The sequence below is a fragment of the Nannospalax galili genome, unplaced genomic scaffold (assembly GCF_000622305.1).
Source record: "Nannospalax galili isolate Female #2095 unplaced genomic scaffold, S.galili_v1.0 scaffold664, whole genome shotgun sequence".
In the NCBI taxonomy this organism is placed as follows: domain Eukaryota; kingdom Metazoa; phylum Chordata; class Mammalia; order Rodentia; family Spalacidae; genus Nannospalax; species Nannospalax galili.
This window is the reverse complement of record NW_008354274.1, coordinates 4,576,516-4,601,928: the sequence shown is the minus strand read 5'-3', so window position 1 is coordinate 4,601,928 and position 25,413 is coordinate 4,576,516. Positions and strand designations below refer to the sequence as shown.

Here is a 25,413-nt window from a genome sequence, read left to right as displayed (position 1 = left end):
AACCTTTGTCAACCTCTGGCACAGGCCACAGATACAGACACACAGGCACAGATACACACACAACTAAAAAAAAATTTAATGGGAGAAGGGAGGGAGCTGAGAGGGAAATGGGCTTCCATGTCATACTGCAAAGCAGGGACTCGTACATATGTACACATGTCTACAGTGCCCAGGCTGGTGTGGGGTCCAATCCCTTCCACATACACCACGGAGGAGGCACTAAAGCACTGCACGAGAGGGAAATGGGCTTCCATGTCATACTGCAAAGCAGGGACTCGTACATATGTACACATGTCTACAGTGCCTAGGCTGGTGTGGGGTCCAATCCCTTCCACATACACCACGGAGGAGGCACTACACTAAAGCACTGCACACTCCGGAACCTCACCCCGGAACCTTACTACTGTACACCCCAAGGAGGCAGAACCACTCTTCTTAGTTTCTCCTGCACATTTTTCTGTATTTGCTAATTTTTTTTACATTGATCGTGTGCAACTCAGGAAAAACAACCAACATTATTTTCCAATTACGTTGGCTGAGTTATTCTCTGCTGTTCATGAGGCAGTCTGGCTTGCAAACATCTCCCTGGCTGACCAGCAGACACCGAAGCAGCAGAGACTGCCGGGAGCACAGCTGGCCAGGGGTGGGGAGCAGATCCTGTTTTCTTTGGCGCAGAGAGAGAACCATCAGGTTTCCATAGCAGTGGGGACAGCTGGCTGGCTACCAGCTCCGCCACAGACCTGACCACAGACTGGAGAAACGCCACCCCAGAGACTAAGAGGTACCCCAGGCTTGGGCAGAGGGCAGCAAAGAGAATGGCATGGGTGGCTGGCAGGGCCATGTCCTGCGGCCCTGCTCTACCTGCTCACTCTGAATGGGAACTAGTGGGCTAAAAAGGAGGTACCCCAAAAAGCCCAGGAGAAAGAGACAGGATGTCACATAAACAGGTGAGATACTGCACATCAAACATGAACACAGGGTTGGGGAAGGTAGCTCAGATGGCAGAGCACTTGCCTAGCATGCACAAGGTCCTGGGTTCCATTCCCAGTACCACATAAATCAGGTCTGGTAGTGCACAGCTATCATCTTAGCACTGGGAAGGTGGAGACAAGAGGTGTTCAGGGCTAAACAGTGAGTTAAATAAAGGCTAGCATGAACACAACTGGCCAACACCAGCCAAGACTAGCTCCTTGCCAGCCCCTAGCAGCTCCTAGAACCGATGGGGTTAACAGCACAGATCACCAAACCTGGAAAAGCACATTTTTCCTCTGCCTCTCCTGACTCCCAGGACAACTGGGGGGCTGAACTGTTAAAAATCCAGCTACCTTGCCAGGAGTGGTGGCACACACCTGTTCCAAGACAGCTGGGGCTACAGGGAGACCCTGTCTCAAAAAAGACAGAAAAAAAAAAAAAATCCAGCTACCAGTCAGGCGTAACGGCACATGCCTGTCATCCCAGCACTCAGAGGGCAGAGGCTGGTAGACCCCTGTGAGTTCAAGGCTAGTCTGGTCTATATGGTGAGTGCCAGGCCAGCCAGGGCTACATAGTGAGATCCTATCTTAAAAACAAAAACAAAAACAAAAAGCAAGCCCTGAGATGGGAATGCCTAAAACAGAAATGGGTGCTGAGCATGCGGAGAACTCTGTCTTGTTGATCGGAGAATGTGAAATCAAATAGGCTCTGGGGAAAAGACTGATGCTCTCTCAAAAACCATGCTGTGCTGTGCCATCCAGCACCTACACCTGGCACCAACCCCAGAAAAAAGAAAACCTACGACCATAAACACCTAAGTTTTATTCACAAAAGCAAGGATCTGGAAGCCTCAAGGGGTCCTCTGCTCCATGGGTGAGTGGGTTGATTACAGGCATCAACATGTGTCCCAAGATTTCATGGGAACACGCTCACACAAACACATACGGCACGCCAAACTCCTGTAGCCTGAGCAAGCCCTGTGGGTTGCCCCACAGTCACCAGGCTTTGTCACTGTCACTGCAGGAAACTGGGTGAAGGGTACTTGGGACCTCCCTCTGTGCTGTTTTGCAACTTCCTATGAATCTACAAACATTTGAAGAAAACACTTCTTTTGTGAAAAAAAGATGGTAAGCATACAATGGCACAGTCCTGCCTGCCCCAGTGTCACCATCATGATGGCTTCCGTGGGTGTGAGTACAAGACTGTATAGCTTCTCCAGCCCTGTCACCTCTGCCCATTGGCAATGGCTTGAGTCGTCCTGGGTTGGGCAGCCCCCTGGGTGTGAAGGCGGCTGTAGACAGGCTGGGCAGCCACTCACTTCCTCAGGCCAGCTCTTCCCTAATAGGCTCCAGACATTAGTCCCTGGCATGCCAGCACTTGCCTCTATCCTCAGGTTCTGCCAACATCAGACTGCCCACAAGGCTCCTTTGGGACTTCCAGGCACAGTTCCTTTGTCCTGGTTTGTATGCACTTAACCCAGGAGTTGCCACCAGGAGCAGTTGGCAGCATCCCTGAGAACCAGAAGAGGGAAGCCGGAGGGCTGGGGATACGCAGGCCCTTCCTGGATGGTGTCCTACCTCCTGTGGGCTGGGGAGAAGTGTCTGGTCTAGGAGTGGGTAGACCCTATACCCCTCCTGTGCAGACACAGAACCTGCTGTGACACTGCTCGGACCCCCACCCACCCAACAGCTATCTGCAGAACAGTGCCCATGGAAACCTTGACATGGCAACAATACACAGCTCTTTCCCATCCCAAGCCAGTAGTCCTGCCAAGCTGCAAAGGATTAGCCAGATGGTTTCAGCCACTGGGCCACACAGGCACAACCATCCTTTCCACCAAGAGTAGCCACCAGGCTTTCTACATTTAAGGATCCAGAACTTGGGTAGGAACCACTGACTGGGCAGCCAGCACTCTACCATAATGAGGATGGGTACAGGCTAGAGAGTACAGGAAGGGGCAAGGAAGGTGCCTGCCTTTAGAGGACTCTATACTTGGACTCAGGAATGCAAACCTTAACCCCAGTCAGATCCAGCCATCAGCCTGCTTTAGTAGGCATTTGCCTAGAATCCCCCAGTGAGAGGCTGCAGTGTGGCTCAGTGGTAGAGCACCTGCCTAGAATCCCCCAGGGAGGGGCTGGGGTATGGTTCAGTGGTAGAGCATCTGCCTAGAAGCCCCCAGGGAGGGCCTGGGGGTGTGGCTCAGTGGTGGAGCACCTGCCTAGAATCCCTCAGGGAGGGCCTGGGGGTATGTGGCTCAGTGGTAGAGCACCTGCCTAGAATCCCCCAGGGAGGGCCTGGGGGTGTGGCTCAGTGGTAGAGCTCCTGCCTAGAATCTCCCAGGGAGGGCCTGGGGGTGTGGCTCAGTGGTAGGCCTCCTGCCTAGCATACACAATACCCAAGGTTCAAACCTAATACTGACACCAAGAATGGTGGTGGCACATGCCTTTAATCCCAGTCCCTGGGAGGCAGAGGCAGGTGGATCTCTGTGAGATCAAGGCCACCCTGGTTCACATCATTATTTCCAGACAGGCTGTGACTACAGGGAGACCCTGTCAAAAAAAAACAAGAAACAAAAAAAATCAAACTCAATACTCTAAAAAAAAATAAATAAAAATGGGTAAGCGAACTGAACAGACACTTGCCCAAAGACAACTTAAAACATGGACAAAGAATATGAAGATGTCCACTGTCAGCCAAATGCTAACTAAATCACAACGACAAAATGCACTTTTTTTGTTTTGACTATTTGGGTTTCTTGGGGGCTATTTCTGGTTTTGGTTGGTTTTTTTGCTTTGTTTGAGACAAGGTCTCATGTAGCCTAGGCTAGCTTCCAACTTGCTATGTAGCTGAGGATGACCTTGAATTTATAATCCTCCTGCCTTTACCTCCTGAGTGCTCCTAGGAGTTCAGCCGCACACCACCACACTAGGTTTCTGTAGTGCTGAGAACAGAACCCAGGACTTTGTGCCTGCTTGGCAAGCGCTCTACCAATGGAACCTGCCCAACCCCAAAGTGTGTGCTTTAAACACTGCTGTCTACTATCTCAACTGTACTTCAATGACGTTGTTCTCGAACAATACATGCACAGCCAGCTGTGGTCTGCATGCCTGTAATCCTGGCACTTGGCAGGCTGAGGCAGGAGACTGTCCAAAGTTCAAGACCAACCTTTCAGGAACAAAACAGTAAGACAGGGCTTTGGTGTAAAATACTGACAGCAAGTTCAGACACACAGAGCCCCAGCTGCTCCTGAGGCCACGGCACTGGCAGGGTGACTGTGACAAGCTGCTCTGTCACAGGTTCACAGACAATCACACATATACCACAACACACTACGGCAACCCCAGCACTGAGGTCTCACCAGGGATAAAGCACAGGAAAGCTCACACTGATGCCAACAGCATGTTCCCAAGACCCCTGGCTAGAAGTGAGTCCAATGTCCAGACTATGTGCACAGGCAAACAAATGTGTGGGGACTGCAGAGCAGGAATCTGCAGCCATAAGGATGGAAGATAGAGGACAGCAGAGACAGTTAGCAGAGCATGGAGAAGACCTGATCTCCCATAGCACAGCTCCAAGGAGCCGTAAGGCCCAGTGTGTGAGTGATGAATCTGACTTTAGCCCAAAGGTTAGCCGTATGTGATGCACTAAGAAAAGTTACCCGTATGTGATTCGGTGGCCTAACACTACAGAGAATCCATTAAGAAAAGTGATGTAGGGACTGCAGAGCTGGCTCAGCAGTTAAGAACACTGGCTGCTCTTGCAGAGGACCCAGGTCTGGTTCCCAGGACTCACGTGGCAAGAAAAGCAAAGGCACTGAGGTGCTGCCTGTGAAGTCTAGCAACCACTCCCATGTCATGATGAAAGACAAGCGCAGTCACTGTCCCACAGCACAACATGGCCAGGAGGGACTTAGGCCAATTCCACCCTATCAAGTTCCTCACCTCGCCTTCCTCAGCAGCCACAGGCTATGTGCCTACTCAACACACATGAGATGGCTCCCATGCAGCCTGACCTGGATGGGTAGGCCTACTGTGGATAAGAAAGGTAACCCTGGGGAGCTGGATGCCACTGGCTGGCAGCTGTGAGCATATTCTGTGTGTGTGCATTCGTGCATGTGTATGTGTGTGCAAGAGGAGGCCAGGAGTCAATCCGGGTTCCTCAGGGGTCATGTCAACATTCATTAATTTTGGTTTTGTTTTGCCTTTTTTTTTTTTTTTTTGAGATAGGGTCTCTCTGTAGCCCCAGCCAGACCAGCCTTGATCTCACAGAGAGATCTGCTTGCCTCTGCTGGGATTAAAGGCATGCACCACCACACCCAACATCAACCTTGTTCTCACTGGCCTAGAACTCACCAAGTAGGCTCTTGTAGTAGGAAACTGGCTCTGGAAGAACTAAAGCGGTCGAGGCAGAGCTTGGGGCCCAGGCTCCAGGAAGGGCTTCCCAGAGCACACAAGGGCAAGAAGCCTGTGGTCCAGGGGACTGCCCCAGAGCAGGGATGCCCCATAAACTCCAACCTCCCAAGCCTGTGAATCTGCTGCCTGACGGACTTCAGGCAGGAAGGGGAAGGGGCCAGGCAATGAGGTCCAGTAACCAGGCTAACTAGTAAGGTATTCTGAACTCTCTCCCTGTGTAGGAGCATCACAAACTGCCTACTTCTCCAGGGTCTCAGGGACAGGGACGGAAGCAGGGCCTTGGGGGAAGTGAACACACACTCCAGGCCTCAGTGCTAGTACCCAAAGGCCAGAGCCCAGGCAAGCAGCAGCCCTGCATGGCCTGGGCCCAGAGCCCCAACTACAATTTGAGCTCCATGGAAACCGCTCCCCAAGGGGCAATGAAGTTCCCAGCACTTGGGGACACTTGGGCGGTCCTGGCGCAGACCTGTGGGAAGTGGCTGTGCAGGCCCCGAGAACTCCCCAGATGGATGCTGGGAGAACAACAGAGTGGCCCAAGTGGGGACAGAAAGGACCAGCCCAGTACTTTTCCGTGAGCTTGGGGTGTAGGGACTACCATTCCATGGGCTTCACGACCTACCCTTCTTGAACCCTTATGTGCTCCCTATTTTTTCTCTAAAACATACGCCTGACACATTTTTCTAACTATTTCCCATGAGAACCAGAGGCCTGGGAGAAGAAACGTTTCTATCCACTGAGACCAGCATGCATTCCGAGCAGACAAAGGCCCCATTTTGTTTTAAGAGCAGCTTCCAGAAACACAGTAAGGAAGTCTAAGGACATAAATCCCTAAGCCACAGCTCTAAGTCACAATGGCCACAAAGAAAGGCCGCCTAGCAGCCCAGGACCGCACCCTGGTCTCTACATCTCCTTCCAGCAGAAGTGTGGCTGCCGACCCCTGCTGGCCAGTCCCCTGCTGGCCAGGCCACCAGGGTACCACCCCACCAATGACTCACAAGGAGACCAGAGCACCCTGGTCCCCTCCAAAGACCCACAGAACAGCCCACTGTTTCCTCCTCTCAATGCCTATGCCTGAAAAACCAAACAGCCATGACTCTTGGAAGCTCCAGGCTATATAGACCAAGATCTAGCATAGGACAGAGGATGACATGTCTGAAACATCTGCCTTCCTCCTCTTCCAAAATCCAAAAACAGCAAAACCAAGGCTAACCCAGTCCCCACAGGGCATGGATGACCTTCTGACACCTGGAAAAAAAGCACTGGGAAGCTGGATGGAGCTGTGAGGTAGAGAGACTACTTTACATGGGTAAACCCTGGGGTCTACTGCCAGTCCTGCAAAAAGCAAACGCCTTGCCAGGGGTGGTGGCACACAACTATAATTCCAGAACTCTGGAGGCTGAGGCAGTGGAATTGCAAATTTGAGGCCTGACTGTGGTATGGAACGAGGTCCTGACTCAAAAAAAAAACCCCATATACACAAAAAAATCTTGAAAAGTTCAGCCACGTCATCACACACTGCATGTCTAACCAGAGTTTATTTTATGTTGATTGAAAAAAGTTGAAATATTAACATATGATGCTGTTTGGAGGACCATGAACTACTAACTGTAAAGGCAGCTCATGTCAAAGAAAAAGTTCAACATGAAACTTCGAAAGTAATAAAAAAGATTTAAAATTTTCAAATGTAAATGTGATCTGCATACACACATATTTGTGGCAGACAAGCGTTAAGGAGGGTGAATAGAACCACACATTTCGCATTATTCACGCACTCCCTTGGGTATTAAAATCAACTATTTAGACCAGTAAGATGGCTCAAAGCCTAAAGACCTAAGCTTGATCCCTTGGAACCCACATGATGGAAAGAAAGAACCAACTCATGCAAGTTGTCTTCTGGCCTCCACACACATCATGGCATGCATACTCACATACACAAACATAATAATGTAATAAAATGCTGGCTAAGCATTCTACCACTGAGCCATGGCTCTGCCCCTAGACTTGAGCTTTTAGACCTAAGTGTCTGAGCCACGCCCCAGGTACACGTCAGGGAGGGAAGCAGTATCCTTTTCTGCCCATGTGGCCACCTCCTGAGAAGCACGGCCAGTCCCACACCCCTAGCCTCCACCTGGTCAGGCCAGTCCATCACGGACCCCAGTAAACAGTACCCACACAGCAGCCTGCACCTGCGGTGGCTAGAGAGGGAAGGCCAGCCTAACAACTGCCAATTCCTCTGTCCAACAACTGCTCCAGGAAGCATTGGTGTGTCCACACATGGTTTATGCCATGCTGTGTCTGGTCCACGCAGAGGTGCTGTGGCCTTACCTTAGAGCTGGCTTCCACCTTGCCTGGCCTGACTTCAGGTGCCTGTGACATCTCTTCTTCTGGTGTCTTCTGCTTTTTGCTCCTCTTTTCTGTCCCTTGGGGACCTTTTCTCTTTCGTTTTGTCATTCTGGAAGAACGAAAGCATAGTGCTTTATTATAGGCAGTAAGAGGCCTTGTGACACAAAGTATTGTATTTTGAAACAAAGTGGAGTGGGCACTCTTCCATTAGAACAGAAATAGAGGTAAAATATGTTCAACATGGCTAGCAGGGAGATGGCTGCCGATCAAGTGCTTCCTGCTCAAGCACAAGGACTTATATTAGATCCTCAGGGATCATGTAAAAAGCTAGGCATAACAGTGCATGCCTGGAATCCCAGAGCTGAGGAGGTGGAGACAAGAGAGAGAATCCTGGACCTTGCTGGCCAGCCAGCTTTGCCAAATCCATGAGCTCCATCCAGGTTCATTGAGAGACCATGTCTCAAAAAATAAGCTGAGGGGCTGGAGAGACGGTTCAACAGTTAAGAGCACTTACTGCTCTTCCAAAGGACCAGAGTTCAGGTTCTAGCACCCAGGTCACATGGCTCACAACTACCTGTAATTCCTGATCCCTCTTCTGGCCTCCAAGAGCACTGCACTCACAGGCATAAACACATACACACACAATCAAATTTTTTAAAATATTTTATTATTTTTATTTTATGTGTATCCATGTATTGCCTGCATGTAGGTAAGTGCACCTGTGTCATGCAATGCCTGCAGAGGACAGAAGAGACCGTCAGATTCCCTGAAACTGGAGTTATAGACAGTTGTTAGCTGCCATGTGGGTGCTGGGATTCGAACCCGGGTCTTCTGCAAGGACAGTGTTCTTATCTGCTGAACCATCTCTCCAGCCCCCACAATCAATTTTTTAAATAACATTTTGATGTGAAGCAATGAAGACACCCAATGTTGAACTCTAACCTGCAACCACATGCATGCATATATGTATACACATGTGCATACATGTTCAAACACATGCACACGCAAAATGGCAAACATATAAAAGTTAAAAGAAGGCCAAATTCCTAGGTCATTACCAGTCAGACAACATGGCTACCCCCTTCCTCTTAGGTGTTTTACCAGCCACAGTCAGACAGAGCACAAGCTCCCTATCTCTGTTTTTGACACAGGGTCTCACTAAGTCACTTAGGCTGGCCTGGAGCGCACTCTGCAGTCCAGACGGGTCTTGAACTTGTGGCTCTTACTGCCTTCACTCCCACTGCTGGGATTACAGGCCTGCGTCACCATGCCTGGCAGTGTTTCTAATGTCACAGAAACATAGGGCTCTTAAGACAAACACCTTTACTGACAGGATCACCATTTTCCAAAGGCAGAGATCTGCCTGCTCCTTAACCATTAAATATTTGGGGTCATTTTTATCTTCCTCAGTTATAGGCTAATTCATACCTGACATGAGCTGTGGCAAGTATTGTGCCCCATCCCAAGCACTGAGCCACCCACCGGTGGCAGCGGCCCAAAGCCATTTCTAACACCTGAAGCTAGACATGAGACCTGGGACGCATGTAGGTCCACGGCAGAAAAAAAGGGAATCCCACAAAGAGAAAGCAGATTTCCAAGCCAGGCATGGTGGCACACACACCTGTGATCTCAGCATACAGAGGGAGGAAGATCACAGAAAGTTCAAGGCCAGCCTGGGCTTACATAAGTGAGACTGCCTTTAAAAAAGTGATCATGTCCGGGCGTGGTGGCATACACCTTTAGTCCCAGAACTCAGGAGGCAAAAGCAGGGGGATTTCTGTGAGTTCAAGGTCAGCCTGGCCTACATAATGAGTTCCAGGCCAGCTGGGGCTACAGGGAGACTCTGTCTCAAAAAAATAAAAAAAAAACAAAACAGTGATCATGAGGCTGGAGATGCAGTCAGTGGTAGAACACAAGGGCCTGGGCTCAATTCCTAGTGAAAAATGGAATAAGACGGGGCTGCTCTTTCAGTTCACCCCTCAGCACCCACTTTCGGCAGCTCACAACTGCCTGTAACTCCAGCTCCAGGGGATCTGACATGCTTTTCTGGCCTCCACAGCACCTGAGTGAGCGCGCGCGTGCACACACACACACACGTAGACAAATAGAATAAATCTTAAGATGTTTTAAAAGGGTGATGACTGCGGGGGGGACAAGAGCCCTGAGGAACGAACACCCTCAGATCCCAAACCTGCAGTCAAATAGCACTGTCTGTGCAGAGCAGTGGAGAACCAGCAGCCCAGGTGAGCTGCACCAGGGTGACCCTAACCCACAGGGGGACTGCCTACGGCACATGGAAAAAATAGCACAATTTTAGAATCAGAAAATTCCAAGCTCTGTATTTTTTAATTAAGCCTCCTCATTTAAGGGGGAAAAAAAGTGTTTGAAGCCAGAGGCTACAAATTTCAATTAGCACCGTAATAAAAAACCTTCTAAAAGAAGAACAGACTATTGACACAGGGTGACGCTGGCCAATTACCTCGTTAGCGAAATAAGAAAAGTTCAGCAAATATTTACACACCGCTTATAAGGAAAGTGAAACCTACATTCATCCTGTAAGTCAGCATTAAAAACTGTAATCGCTAAGTGTATTTGCGAAAATGAAGAAGAAGACTTTTCCGTATTACTCAGCGGTTGCTGCTCATAGTTCTAAGAGATAGCGACTCAAACTCTGAGGGACAGGGGATGGCATGTTTGCTCTAGAAAACATTTGCTTTCTTTTCTGGACTTTCAACAAGGGTGTCACGATGACTCAAGGAGTTGACATCAAGCACTGCTGGGACAGCTGGACAGCCACATGTGGAGAGTGCACATGGCCCCTTCTTCACACCACACACAGAACTGATTCCAGATGGACCAAACCCTAAGTGTAAGAGCCCAGACTGGAGGATCTTAGAAGTCACAGGCGTGAACCCTCATGATTCAGACTACACCGTCTTCTGTCAGATAAAACACCAAAAGTGAAGCAGCCAAAAAATAAACTGGAGTACCTCAAAACTAAAAACTTCTGCCCTGTGAACTACTGGAGCAGGAAAGCAAAAGAAAGCATCAGAGGGTGCATCTGCATGTCAGACACCTGACAGCAGATCTGCATGTAGGGTACGTGACTTCAGTGGGGCAGCAAGATGGCTCAGCAAGTAAAGGTGCTTGCCGCCAAATCTGATGCTCTAAGTTCGATTCCTGGAACCCACATGGTAGGAGTTCTAACTGACTCCTCCAAGTTATCCTCTGACCTCCACATGTTCGCTGTGGTACATGCACACCGATACACAGAATAAATAAAATGCAATTTGAATTTTAAAAGAATTTTAGGGGGCGGGGCTGGAGAGATGGCTCAGGGGTTAAGAGCACTAACTCTTGCAAAGGACTCGAGTTCAATTCCCAGCACCCATACGGTGACTAACAAGTGTACTGTAACTCCAGTTCCAGGGGACCTGATGACCTCTTCTGACTTCTGTGGGCCTTGCATGACATAGGTGCACTTACATACATGCAGGCAACATACTCATACACATAAAATAAATAAAATGTATATACATATATATTTTTTGAGACAGGGTTTCCTATAGCCCCAGCTGGCCTGGAACTCATTATGTAGAACAGGCTGGCCTTGAACTCACTATGTAGACCAGGCTGGCCTTGAACTCACAGAGATCCACCTGCCTCTGCCTCCCAAGTGCTGGGACTAAAGGCATGCGCCACCACGCCTGGCTTATAAAATATTTTTTTAAAAAAGAATTTTAGTGGGGAAAGAGATGGCTCAGTTGGCAAAGAACTTGCAATGCAAAACTGAAGACCTAAGTTTGAGCCCCAGAACCTACACAAAAAAGTTAACTGTAGCTGTGTACACCGGTAACCCCAGTGTTGTGGGAGGCAGAGATAGGAGGGTGGCTGGGGCTTGCTGGCCACTAGCCTGGCTCCAGGTTCAGCAAGAGACCATGTCCCAAGGGAATAAGGTGGAGAGTAAGAGAGTCCTCCTCTAACCGCCCCACACATGCATACAGGAACACGTACCTGCACACACAAGTGCACATATGCCTCCCTCCCTCCCTACCCCCCTTAAGGAAAAAAAAAGAAAGTTAAAAACATGCAACTACCACATAGCCCAGCCCTTCCACTCCTAGGTACATATCCCAAACAAAGAACACATCCATGCAAGTTTACAAACTAACATTCACAGCAAGATTAAAAAGATTCGAGAGGTGGACACAAGCTAAATGCCTAACAATGGACCACAGGGTAACAGAATGTTATCCACAGTGTGGAATATTACTCAGCCACAAAAAATAGGGTAGACTCCTGTAATCCCAGCACCTGGTAGTCTGAGGCAGGAGAAGTGCCTCAGACTGTGCTGCAAATTTGAGGCCAGCCTGGGCTACAAAGCAAGACAGTCTCTAAAGAACAGCAAAAAAAAATTAAATACTGGCATGTTACAAGGTGGATAAACCTTGAAAATATTACTCAAAGTGAAAGAAATCAGATATGATGACTACAGATTGCACAATATTTAGGGTAAATTACAGGGACAGGAGGCTGGCAGTACTTAGGGTGGGGGGGGAGTGTACAGTGTCTTCTAGGAAGAGAAAAAGGTCAACTATGGTTGTGTAACCCCATAAACACTTCGAAAAGCAAACCATATTCTCTCCTAACATAAATTTAAAAATGTAACATTCAGGGGCTGGAGAGATGGCTCAGTGGTTAAGAGCATTGATTGCTCTTGCAGAGGATCCAGGTTCAATTCCTAGCACCCACATGGCAGCTAACAATTGTCCTAACTCCAGTTCCAGGGGATCCAACACCCTCTTCTGACTTCTGCGGGCATTGCATGACACAGGTGCACTTACACACATGCAGGCAATACACTCATACAGATTTAAAAAAAGAAGTAACATTCAACTGCTGCTTTAACAGCCATACAGTCAACCAGCCTGGTGGCTTGTGCCTGTGATATGAAGCACGTGGAAAGCTAAGGCAGCAGGGCTGCAGTGAGTTCAAGGTAAGGTGGGGAATGCTGACTTCCAGCCTAGCCTGGCCTACAAAGCATGTTCAAGGCCAGTCTGGGCTATAAGGTAAGATCTTGTCTCAAGAAAACAAATACTAAGGATTGGGCTCATTGGTAAAGAACTTGACATCCTGTGGCCAGCCTCCTGCCAGGCTCTGAACTGCCCTGTTAGACTGGTGAACTCCCAGCCTCTGCTACTCGGCCCACAGACCCTGCTCTAGCCCACCTTCCCATGGTCTATCTGAACGCTGACTCTACAGTGACCCACCACTGTCCCAGATCCTCTCCTTGCAGCTGGCTCTCTCTTTCCTGCCGGTGGGTACCTCATGAGTACAATCCGCTGGGCCTGTATCTCTGGGTCCTTCCTCACTCTGTTGTCTCCACCTCTAGACTTTAATGGCCTGGCTCTATCACCTTACACTCTCTCAAATCTCAGTCTTCATGGGACTCGCTCTGCTCCTCTGAGCCAAGCCTGGAATTTCTCGTGGCCAGAAAGCCCACAGGACCACGCAGACCCACCTCAGTCCAGATTCAGAGCCTCCAACCCCCTCCAAGGCGACGTCAATGGTGCCAGTTTCCCTGTGCGGTTCCCTGCTACAGTCCCTCCAACCTCTCCCATTTCTGTCCTGAGCAGGTGACCTTGGTTCTGGCGGCTGAGGACAGGACCGCCAAGAAGTTCCACGACCTCCCACCTCAGTGCCCATTAACCAGCACAACTGTGGTCCCAGCCAGGGCAGCCCTGTTGGGGAACACCAGACCCCAACCCCTCACCTACTGCAAGCCCCTCTTTGAATTCTCACTCCAGGCCATGCCCCCTTCCACATCCTTAGCCCTCTGCCTTCTACTGAAGCAGTTACAAGTGCCTCCATCTCAACACTCTCCCAACTCTGTGTACCCTAAAATGAGCACACCTTGTTTCTGGGAGCTCCTCCCCATTTTTTTTCTCTCTAGCATCCTGACCCTAGCCCCTCTAACCACAAAGACCCTCAACCTGGCCAAGGACCACTGCCCATTATCAGCACTGCATGACAAAAATCTCTCTCCACGCCTCTGGCATACATCCTCCACCTGCCCTACACAGAACTCACACTCCCCATCTCCTATCTCCCACTGACCCTGCTTTAAGCCCTAAAGCCCAGGCTCACTGCTCAGCTTTCTCAACCCTCAGTGAGCTCACACAGCTGGGGACTTCAAACAGAAGCTGCACACAGAAGACTTGGAGCTTTCTCCATTCAGAGGCCTCTCCTCTCCTCAGCCAGCTACCAAAACAATGCTGCCAACTCACCCACCTGCACTACATCCATCTACAAAAGTCATCTCAAACTTAAGGACACTCCTTAACATAAAAGACATTCCTGATCATCCCCTCAAAACCTGACCTTCCCACCCATTTTGTCCTCCCCAAATGCAATCCAGATTCTAGCTCAAGCTACAATTTCAGCCGACCCACAACTCTTTCTCACATACCTATCATCCACAGGCCAAGCCCTATTGGCTCCATCTTTGAAAAGCATCTGGGATTTCACCTCCTATGACAGCCTCCACCGCTGGCACCCATCCAGGCCATCAGCTCTCGCCTGTATCATCTGCGACTAGTCTCCCAGTTCCAGTCTTGTGCCTCCAGCTTATTTCTAGCAGACTCCAAAATGACTTTAAGACACAAAATTTGTCCTGGTATGGTGCTATAGGCCAATCATCCCAGCTACTATGGAGGCTGAGGAAGGAGGATCTAGAGTTCAAGCCCTGTCTGGCTACATAGTAAGTTCAAAGCCAGCCTGGGCAACACCACAGAAATTGTATCTCAAGATTAATAGTAAAGCTGGAGAGATGGCTCAGTGACTAAGAGCATGTACTGTTCTTGAAAAAAATCTGGGTTCTGTCCCTAGTACCTACACCAAGTGGCTCACAGCCACTTCTAACTCCAGTTACAGGGGATCTGACATCTCAGGCCTCTGTGGGCACCTGTACTCACATGTACACACCCACATGCAGACACACAGACCCACACACACATTTAAAATAAAAATAAACGTGATTTTTTTTTAAAGTAAAGGGGCTAGAGAGATGGCTCAGCAGTTAAGAGCACAGACTCCTCTTGCAGAGGACCTGGGTTCAATTCCCAGCACCCACATGGTGGCTAGCAACCATCTGTAACTCCTATTCCAGGGGAATCAATCACTCTCTTCTGACCTCCATGGGCACTGCACAACATGGGTGCACTTACATACATGCAGGCAATGTCACGCATGTCATGCAATGCCTGCAGAGGTCACAAGACAGTGTCAGACTGCCCTGGAACCGGAGTTATGGATGGTTGTTAGCCACCATGTGGGTGCTGGGAATAGAACCCGGGTCCTTTGAAAAAGCAGCCAGTGTTCTTTAACTGCTGAGCATCTCTCCAGTCCCCTTTTTGGTTTTTTTTTTTTTAGAAAGAATTTCACTTGGAGGGCTGGAGAGATGGCTCAGCAGTTAAAAGCACAGGCTGCTCTTGCAGAGGACCCAGGTTTGATTCCAGCACCCACATGGTAGCTAACAACCATCGGTAACTCTAGTTCCAGGAGATCTAACACCTTCTTCTGACCTCCATGGGCACTGCACAACACAGTGCACATACATACATGCAGGCGATACACTCATACACATAAAGTAAAAATAATAAAAAGCTTTTAAAAAAAGGATTTCACTTGGTACCCAAGGTTAACCTTGAACTGGCAGTGAGTGATTCTCATGCCTCAGCTTCCAGGGTGGTGAGATTACAGGTGTGCACCACCACACCCAGTTTCCAAGGAAAAATACATGTGCAGAGGTTGGGTGAATAGATAAATAAGTGGATGAGTGGGTAGTTGGACGGGTGGGTGAGTGGATGGATGGATGAATGGATGGGCATGTAAGTGGATGGATAAATGACAGGTGGGTGGATGGATGGATGAGTGGACTGATGGATGAATAGATGGGTAAGTGGGTAGGTGGATGGATGGGTGGATGGATGGGCATCCAAGTTGATGGATAAATGACAGGTGGGTGGATGGATGAATGGATGAGTGCATGGATGGATGGATGGATGGATGGATAAGTGGGCTGGTGGATGGGTAAGTGGGTAGGTGGATGGATGGGCATGCGAGTTGATGGATAAATGACAGGTGGGTTAATGGATGAATGGATGAGTGGACTGATGGATGGATGGATATGTGGGTTGGTGGATGGGTAAGTGGGTATAGGTGGATGGATGGATGGATGGATGGACATGCAAGTAGATGGATAAATGACAGATGGGTGGATGGATGAATGGATGAGTGGACTGATGGATGGATGGATATGTGGGTTGGTGGATGGGTAAGTGGGTATAGGTGGATGGATGGATGGATGGATGGACATGCAAGTAGATGGATAAATGACAGGTGGGTGGATGGATGAATGGATGAGTGGACTGATGGATGGATGGATGGATGGGTAAGTGGGTTGGTGGATGGGTAAGTGGGTAGGTGGATGGGTGGATGGGTGGAAGGATGGGCATGCAAGTAGATGGATAAATGACAGGTGGGTGGATGGATGAATGGATGAGTGGACTGATGGATTGATGGATGGATGGATGGATGGATGGATGGGTAAGTGGGTTGGTGGATGGGTAAGTGGGTAGGTGGATGGGTGGATGGGTGGAAGGATGGGCATGCAAGTTGATGGATAAATGACAGGTGGGTGGATGGATGAATGGATGAGTGGACTGACGGATGGATGGATGGATGGATAAGTGGGTTGGTGGATGGGTGGATGGATGGGCATGCAAGTAGATGGATAAATGACAGGTGGGTGGATGGATGAATGGATGAGTGGACTGACGGATGGATGGATGGATGGATGGATGGATAAGTGGGTTGGTGGATGGGTAAGTGGGTAGGTGGATGGATGGATGGGTGGATGGAAGGATAGGTAGAGAGATGATAGGTGAATGAATGAGTGGGTGGATTGATGGATGGATGGGTGATCAAAGGATGGGTTGGTGAATGGATAGATGGATGAGTGGGTGGGTAGCAGGTGGGTGAGTGAATGTGTTGGTGGGTGGATGGGTAAAGTAGATGGATGAATGGCAAGTAAGTGGATGGATGAATGGGTGGGTAGACTGATTGATGGATGGATGGGTGGGTGGTTGAAGGACCGGTAGGTGAATGGATAGGTGGGTGAATGGAGGGTGAGTAAATGGGAGTGAATGGGGTAGGGGAATGGATGGATGAATGAATGACGGAAGCAAGGAGCGTGCTCAGGGTAGGAAGTAGCGGCAACACATCTCTTGGGCAGCCAGGACTGCTGAGTTCCAACTCTGCCCCGGAGCAGGAGCCCCAGCGATCGAATTTCCCGCCTGTCCCCCAGCTCGTCCCTCTCTCCCAGATCTCCCGGCTCATCACCTCCTGGTCCCCCAGCTTGTCCCCCGCCCCCCACCCGGATCTCCCAGCTCCTCCCTTCCCCCAGATCTCCCAGCTTGTAATCTCTGGGTACCCCCGCACCGCCCCCGACCCCGCACCCTGCACCCGTCTGGCCACGCACCTGTAGCGCCAGGCCGGGATACCTGCTCCACCGAACGCTCCCTGCAAGCTCCGCGCCTCAGCCCCGCGCCGTCCCGCCCTCTGACGGACGGCGCTTCTCATTGGACGAGCTCCGCGTCGGTCTTTCCGTTAGCCAATGGAAAGCGGTAACCCCGCAGGGGGCGGAGGACTGTAGGGCGCGGGATGTGGCGTCATCTCTCCGAGCCAGCACTTGCCGGAGGAGCTTCCAGTTGCCAAGGCAACTCGTGGAGGCCTGGACACGTGCTAGGCCTTGGGATGGCAGCCGGTAAAGCTTGAAAACCAGGTGTAGCCAGGCTAGTGGCTCAGGCCTGTCATCCCAGCAGAGGGGAAACTGAAGCAGGAGGATCAGTAGTCCAAGGCCAGCCTCGATCTCGTGGTGAGTTTGAGATAGCCTGGGCCACGTGAGACCCTGTTGTGATGCATACTTATAATCCCAGCACTGGGGACATAGAAGGAGGATGAGAAATTCAAAGGCATCCTGGGCTACATAGCTACTTAGGGGCCAACCTGGGATACATGATACCGTGTCTTTTTTCTTTTTTCTTTTTTTTTTTTGGTATTTTTGAGATGGGGTCTCCCTGTAGCTCCACCTGGCCTGGAACTCACTATGTCGACCAGACTGGCCTGGAACTCACAGAAATCCGCCTGCCTCTGCCTACTGAGTGCTGGGACTAAAGGCGTGCGCTACCTCGCCTGGTATGATACCCTGTCTTAAAAAACCAAAATAGGAAGCTGGAGAGATGGCTCAGTGGTTAAGAGCACTGGCTGCTTTTGCAGAGGACCCACGTTCAGTTCCCAGCACCCACATAGTGACTAACAACCATCTGTAACTCCAGTTCCAGGGGATCCTACATCCTCCTCCTGGGGCATTGCACATGAGTGGACCTACATACATGCAGGCATACACTAATATACGTAAAATTAAATATATAATAAAATATTTTTTAAAAAAACAAAATAGGGCCAGGGAGATGGCTTAGTGGTTAAGGGCGCTTCCCTTCAGGCCTGACAACCTGAGTTCAGTATCCAGGACCCACACAGTGGAAGGAATGGACTCCTGCTGTTGTACTCTGAAGTATGCAGTGGCACATGCACACCCTTGGCACCCAGGAAATAAATGTAAATAAATGACTACATTTAAAAAAAAAAAAAAAAAAGATCGGGGAGGGGGGTGCTGGTGTACACCTTTAATCCCAGCACTGGGTGTTAGAAATAAAATCTGAGGGCCAAGGACCCCATCAATACCGCATAAAGAACACAAGGACAAAGTGACAGTAACTCAGCAAGGCAGATTTTACTTTTGCACAAAAGGGTGACTTATGTGGGCAGTAAGATCCAGCAAGTACACACAGGACCCAGAGGCTTGGTAGGCTTTTATCCCAATGCAAGAGAACTGTGTCTTTTCCCCATTGGCTGGAGTTCAACCTCACAGTCTTTCCCAGTTTGGCTCTCCTTTGAAAGAATCAGCTTGAAGGGAGAAGAGCTTCACTACCCCAGGCCATCAGGTTCAGGAATGCATCAGGGCCTTTCCTTAAACAAAAATCTCACAGGATGTGGTGGGATTAAAAGATTAGGATTCCTTGTCATAAAGCAAGTTTCAAGTTTTACAGAGTTAGAAAGAAAAGACTAATTAATCTCCTGTTTCTTACAAATCAATCCTCTTATTTTTAAGAAAATAAGAACATTCTTTTCTTCAAACTCATTAAGGCATAGGTTCTCTTTCTGTTATATGTTGGAATAAGAAACTGCTATAGGGAGGGGACATTTGTTTTTGTAATAGCTTGACTCAATAAGGCTGAGCTAGGTCCCTTCCACATGGTATAATACAGGATTAGGACACCCATTTATCATTACCAAGGAAGTTAGCATAGAGCCTTATCATAAGACCTCATTTTCCAAACCATTCTTCCAGAAGACCAGAGAGTTTAGTTCTTTATAAGTGCCTTAAGATCTTGGAGTTAGGTTTGGAATTGTGATATTGGGGATAATATACAACCTTGTTCTCCCAACATTGCAGAAACCCCATCTTTTTCAGTTGAAATCATGTCTAATCCTAACCTATTCTCACTGTGTTGGTAGAGCTGAATGGGGGCATAGGTATGACAGTCAAGGTACCCCTCAAGTAAGTCTATCTAAAGGCTCCAAAAGTGCATCAGAGGCTTTATCTGTATAACTGCAGGATAAAGGTAGGAAAGAGACATGAGGGAGGAGAAAAGGCAAGAGTGTTACCAGTTCTAGGGAACCAGGAGGATTTTTTGATGGGCTCCATCAAAAAAGAGCATCCATCCATTGGGTTCCTCCTTATTTTTCTTTTGGCTTCCAAGGCTGGACTCCAGAGTGATGAACTCGGGGTTTGCTTTCAGGCACTGTGATAGCTGTTGGAGTGGCTAGAACCACAGCAAGTTCCCTCCCAAATGGCTTCTAGACAGGGAGAGTAAAGAAATTTAGCTATTATTTCTTGTCTCTTTGGGCTGCAGGTAAGTACTGCAGTGTCGAATCAGGCCAAGATTTGAAGCCTTATATCTGAGTAGCATTCTCTTATTAAGAATAAAATCATTAGTGAGGAAATAATTGCCTAGCCTAAATAACATCTGAACTTAAACCTAATATCTAGGAAGTGTAATCCCTTGAGATAGGGTCTCCCTATAGACCTACCTGGCCTGGAGCTCACTATGTAGAACAGGCTGGCCTTGAACTCACAGAGATCTACCTGCGTCTACCTCCCAAGTGCTAGGATTAAAGGCTTGAGCCACCATGCCCGGCTTAAAACCTTGGAATTGTAAAGAAGCAAACTAATCACTTTTTTCTTTAGTTATACTCTCATGTTGGGTATTTAAGACCATTCATTTGGCCTGAATTAAGCAATTTTTTAAAGGTCAGTTGAGGATCTAATCCTCAGGGGTCACTTAGGCTTAGGTGGAGCCTCTAACTCCTTTAGTCTTTTACCAGTTACTCCATCTATGTGAGGATAAGTCAATGGCCCATCTTTGACCATGACTCAGAAGTGTTGAGGAAACATTTCCCTCTGTGTTGACCCTCTTCTTTGTAGACTGGACACTGGTTCAAGTCCATCTGATGGGGTCTCCAGAGCCTCCCTGAACAAGAGGACAGGTGACTCACCACAATTACAGCACATTTCAAGAGATGTCCCATAGTCATCTGGGACTTAGTTGACCTTGGAGGACAAGGGGCAAAAGTATAGACCTCAAAGTATGGTTATTAAATATTCGAGGTTAGTTTCACCAGTCTGATACTTTTAATTACCATGTGATATGTAGATAAAGCTTGAACAAAAACCAAACATTCTTAAATAAACCTTGATTACACATAGTTTGTTCTTTAAACTAGTTGACCTTAGAAATTTTAAGATTATATATATATTATTTTTTCTCATTGTGTCCCAAATGGCCTGTTTCCTCCAAGGGGCAGGGCCTGCTGTGGAGAATTGACTGTGGAGAGTTAGCTGTGGAGGGAGGGGCTTTTCTGCACCATCTTGGAGAGGAGCCTGGAAGGCACTAGCAGTGGCCTGGTGCTCAAGAACTGAATGGCCTGGCATTTACCGACCTGGGGCAAAAGCTAGCAGTGACTATGGGTGGGCTGGGGAAGTGAGAATGGAATGGCAGGCTCTGAGCCACAGTGTAGAGCGTGAGCCACAGCGTGAGCCCTAGCGTTGTTTCTTTGTAAGCCACCCCCCACACACAATGGTATAAACTATAATAAATTCACATAAAGATATGTTATATGGTTTGTCTAATAGCACCCGGAGCAAGAGACACAGAGAGAACTTGGGCAACACTCATCTTTCATATAACAAACTTACTCAGACCCTAAATGTCCAGCCATCTTAATCTCATAACGTAAATCCTTTTAATAAAACAGCTCCATTTTCATATCCTTCTAACATCTTTCAACTTCTCATTTTCCTTTTTTTTAATTTTAAAAATTATTTTTATTTTATGTGTATGAGTGTATTGCCTGCATGTATGTGCACCCATGTCATGCAGTGCCCTCGGATGTCAGAGAGGACATCAGATCCCCTGGAACTGGAGTTATAGATGGTTGTTAGCCACCATGTGAGTGCTGGAACCAGGGTTCTCTGCAAGAGCAGGCAGTGCTCTTAACTGCTGAGCCATCTCTCCAGCCCATCATTTCCTTTCTTAATTCCATGAGACATAATAACATTAACAAATTGTACATCTGTAGTGAGAATTCTCTTCCTGGGGGTACTAAGCAATGTTTACTCTCTTTCTAAAGTTCTAGTGTCAAATCAATGTTTGATTACATTAAAGTTCACCTTAGGGAATCAATGAGCCTACTGAGTTTACTTACAGAGATGAGTGATGGGTTATTGAGAGGTGTTTGGGTGACCCGAGAGTAGTTGCACTGGAAAGGCTTTGCCCAGCATGGATGTTGAGTTTCTATATCTTCATGGCTCAAAGCCCCTCTTCCTAGCTTTCCTCAGATTATGTACTTCTCCCAAAATCCAGGAACCACATGTGATTGCAGCAGAATCACACAGCTGGCTGGGAAAAGTGACTGGATACTGAGGTGAAGGTGCAGTGACCCTGCTGGCCCCTCCTTCAGTGAAGGAGCACAATAGTCATCAAGCCCAGTTGTGATGCTCTTTTCTAAGCAGAGATAGCTGAAATCATGAAGATGGCAGTTCTTTGGCTCAGAAGAGTGCTATGCAGCATCATCTTATTAAAAGAATGTGGAATCCGAATTACATAAGATAATGTGTACATTGTGGCTTTATAAGTTCCCAGGTAAACCTTATAGAAAACACAAGACAGTTAAAAATATTCTTTACGGGGCTGGAGAGATGGCTCAGTGGTTAAGAACACTGGCTGTTCTTGCAGAAGACCCGGGTTTGAATCCAAGCACCTACATGGCAGCTAACAACTGTCCGTAACTCCAGTCCCAGGGGATTCAACAGCCTCTTCTGTCCTCCGTGGGCATTGCATGACATGGGTGCACTTACCTACATACAGGCAATACACGCATACACATAAAAATAATAAATTTAAAAAATTTTCTTTATGTAGTTTAGAGAGTGGTCTACCAAAACCTTGCTTTGGGCTTTGAATGAGTGTAAACAGTAGATAGAAGCATCAGGTACATAGCAAAAGATAATCAAATTGATGTTCACATCCTCCAGCATAATCAATTCAGGAAAACTGTGATGCCTAAGTTACTGACTGAGGAACTTTAGGCAGAGGGGCCTCTCTAGCGTTTCCATGGACTGTAAATTGTCTTTTCCTTAAAAAAAAAATCTATCCTAATATTTAGCAAATCTTGGTATTCATGATATATTCGTATTAATTAGTCTAAGCTAGTGACTTTTATTGTTATGACAAAATAGAGCATCCAAGTAGCTTTTTACTATAGCTGTCTTTGTATCACAAGATAAATATAACAACCTTTCTGGGAAATAGTTTATATACATTTGTTCATGTGAGCCTTCTCATCTGCTGGGTCTTGCATTAGTAACAGAGAGTGACAGAAGATATAACATTTCACAAGGCCACCTGATATTTATGAAGCCAGGGATATGTGTCCGTGAGCACCCATGATCAAGCAGGATCAGGCTGATAGAAGTATCTGCCTTGACCAGTGTCAAACCTGAGATCCACCCTGGCTATACTTGAGATGACCAGATGCATGAAAGCTTATACCCACAATTATCCTATGTATTTATTTATTTATTTATTTATTTATTGTCTTTTTGAGACAGGGTCTCCCTGTAGCCCCAGCTGGCCTGGACCTCACTTTGTAGGCCAGGCTGGTCTTGAACTCATAGAGATCAACGTGCACCACCATGCCTGGCTTAGCCTTGTCTCTTAATGGAAACAACCTGAAAGAATAAAAGAAGATATTTTGGAACATTTCCCAAATCTCTCCCCCACCCCCTCCAAAGCGTCCTCTGGAGATCCTCTTACCACTTTCCCATGAACGACCATGAGAAAGGTGGCACCATTGGATTAGTTACGACTTTCCTATCTTCACCAATGTAGGCTTAGGTACCTACCTGTATCCTCTCCTTTTTTTATTAATGACTAGCAAGGAGGGGGAGTCTGTTGGGATTATTCACTGTACCAGTGTGACTCTCTAATGCCCTGTGAACTTCATGGATTCTTTCTACCTGTTGCCTGGTTAATCTTATCCTGCCTGTGCAGGACCCACCATCCATAAAACCTCTGGAGGAAATATTGGCCCCCAGGTATTAGGGAAGTCAACCAACTTCTATTAATTGTAGAAGTTAGGGAAGGTTTCCTAATCTGACTCTCTTGTGGGCTAAACTCTAATATCCCCTTAAATGTTCCCTCTGAAATTAAACAAGAGGCAAGCCTGATAGCTCTCAGGGTGAGTTCTTTTTAAATTGGGCTACCAATCAGTCTGCCCGGATTAGAAAATCCATATTATTACTTACCGAACATAATCTTGGATTAAGTACCCATAATCTAGAGAATAAGAACTACAGAAAACAATGGTAAAGGATGGAAAAGGATGATATCAGAATACTCTTTCCCTTTAGGCTGTCCATGACATTGTAACTAGAAAGTGAAAAGCAGAAGTGTCCAGGGTACTATGGGGCAGGAACAAAAGCAAGTGTGGAGTAACTGAGCATCAGAGAGGGAAATACTCTATTTCAGAGGAAAATAGGCTTGAAATCATAGTGAAGAGGTAGAGTAACTCTCAAGGACTTCATGAAATACACCTGGAATCCACTCCAGTTTCTGAAACTGCATTAAAGGGATTTGGGATTTATTGCTGATACCACTAGCCAGCAGAATTTAGTTCATTCTGAGACAGGATAGAAAGGGAAAATTATGGGGGCGTGAAAAAGGAAGGGAGACCCTCACTCTGGAATCTGGTTGAAGCCACTCACCATCTGAGAATCAATAATTCCAATATAGCTAGGCATGATGGTGCATGCCTTTAGTTCCTGTGCAAGAGGCAAATGGATCTCTGTGAGAATGAGGCCAGCCTGGTCTACATGTCTACGTAGCGAGTTCCAGGCCAGTTGGAGCTATAGGGAGACCCTGTCTCAAAGAGACAAAAAAAAAAAAAAAGATTCCAATACAACCAGGTACTGTGGCACACACCTTTAACTCCAGCACTCAGAAACCAGAGGCAGGTGTATCTCTGTGAGTTGCAGGCCAGCCAGGGCTTCCACAAATGAGTTCTAGGCCAACCAGTACTATATCATGAGGCCTGGCTCATAAAAAAAAGTAATTCCAACATAATAACACTTGCTGTGAAAGTGGCCAACATACAGATAATATTCCTTTTTTTTAAAGATTTTAAAAAATTATTTTATTTATTTTTATTTTATGTGTATGTGTGTATTGCCTGCATGTAGGTAAGTGCACCCATGTCATGCAATGGCCGTGGAGGACGGAAGAGGCTGTTGGATCCCCTGGAACTGGAGCTACAGACAGTTGTTAGCTGCCATGTGGGTGCTGGGATTTAAACCTGGGTCTTCTGCAAGAACAGCGAGTGTTCTTAACTACAGAGCCATCTCTCCAGCCCCGAAATAATATTCCTTCTATAGGAAGAAATTTTCTTTTAAAATAACAATGAACCAGGTTTAAGGACCCAAGTGTGTATGACATTGGGCCTCACTTCAGTCCCAAGAATATCATCAAGACTATTAACTTCATTTACTGTGGAGATTCCCCATCTTCCTGGCTCCCTCTGAGCTAGTGCTGTACCTTGTCAATTGCAGTCCAGTCAGGAGCTCCTCAGGACTCACACTGTGAGCTCATTTAGGTGCCTTAGCAACCTTTTGAGATAATAGTGTTGGGGCTAGGGAGTTGGCTTGGTGGTTAAGCACACTGCCTGCTCTTACAGAGGACCTGGGCACCTATCTTTCTCTTAATATCAATGTTAAGCATGTATTTTTATTTGCTTGTTTATTATTGTGTGTGCATGTGTATAATATGTGGGTTCAGTGTGCCATGGTACATGTGTAGAAGAGGACAACTTGTGATCGGCTCTCCTTTCTACCTTTGTGTGGTTTCCAGGGTTTGAACTCAGATCATCAGGCGTGTGCAGCAAGCACCTTTACCCACTGAGCCACCTCGTCAGCACCAAGAATGTCTTTAAATTTTTAAATTTATTT

At 47.6% G+C, this 25,413-nt stretch overlaps 1 protein-coding gene across 1 annotated transcript in view; it reads right to left on the bottom strand.

Annotated features, from left to right (window-relative positions):
* The window catches only part of CUNH7orf50 (chromosome unknown C7orf50 homolog), a 122,134-nt gene extending 104,765 nt beyond the window's left edge, over positions 1-17,369 (bottom strand). Inside the window, exons 1-2 of the mRNA XM_008851468.3 lie at positions 17,269-17,369; positions 7,710-7,836 (exon numbers count right to left, since the gene is read on the bottom strand). Of these exons, the coding sequence (XP_008849690.1) occupies positions 7,710-7,836; positions 17,269-17,369 (228 nt within the window). The remainder of the gene's footprint in view (positions 1-7,709; positions 7,837-17,268) is intronic.
* Between the last annotated feature and the right edge of the window lie 8,044 nt (positions 17,370-25,413).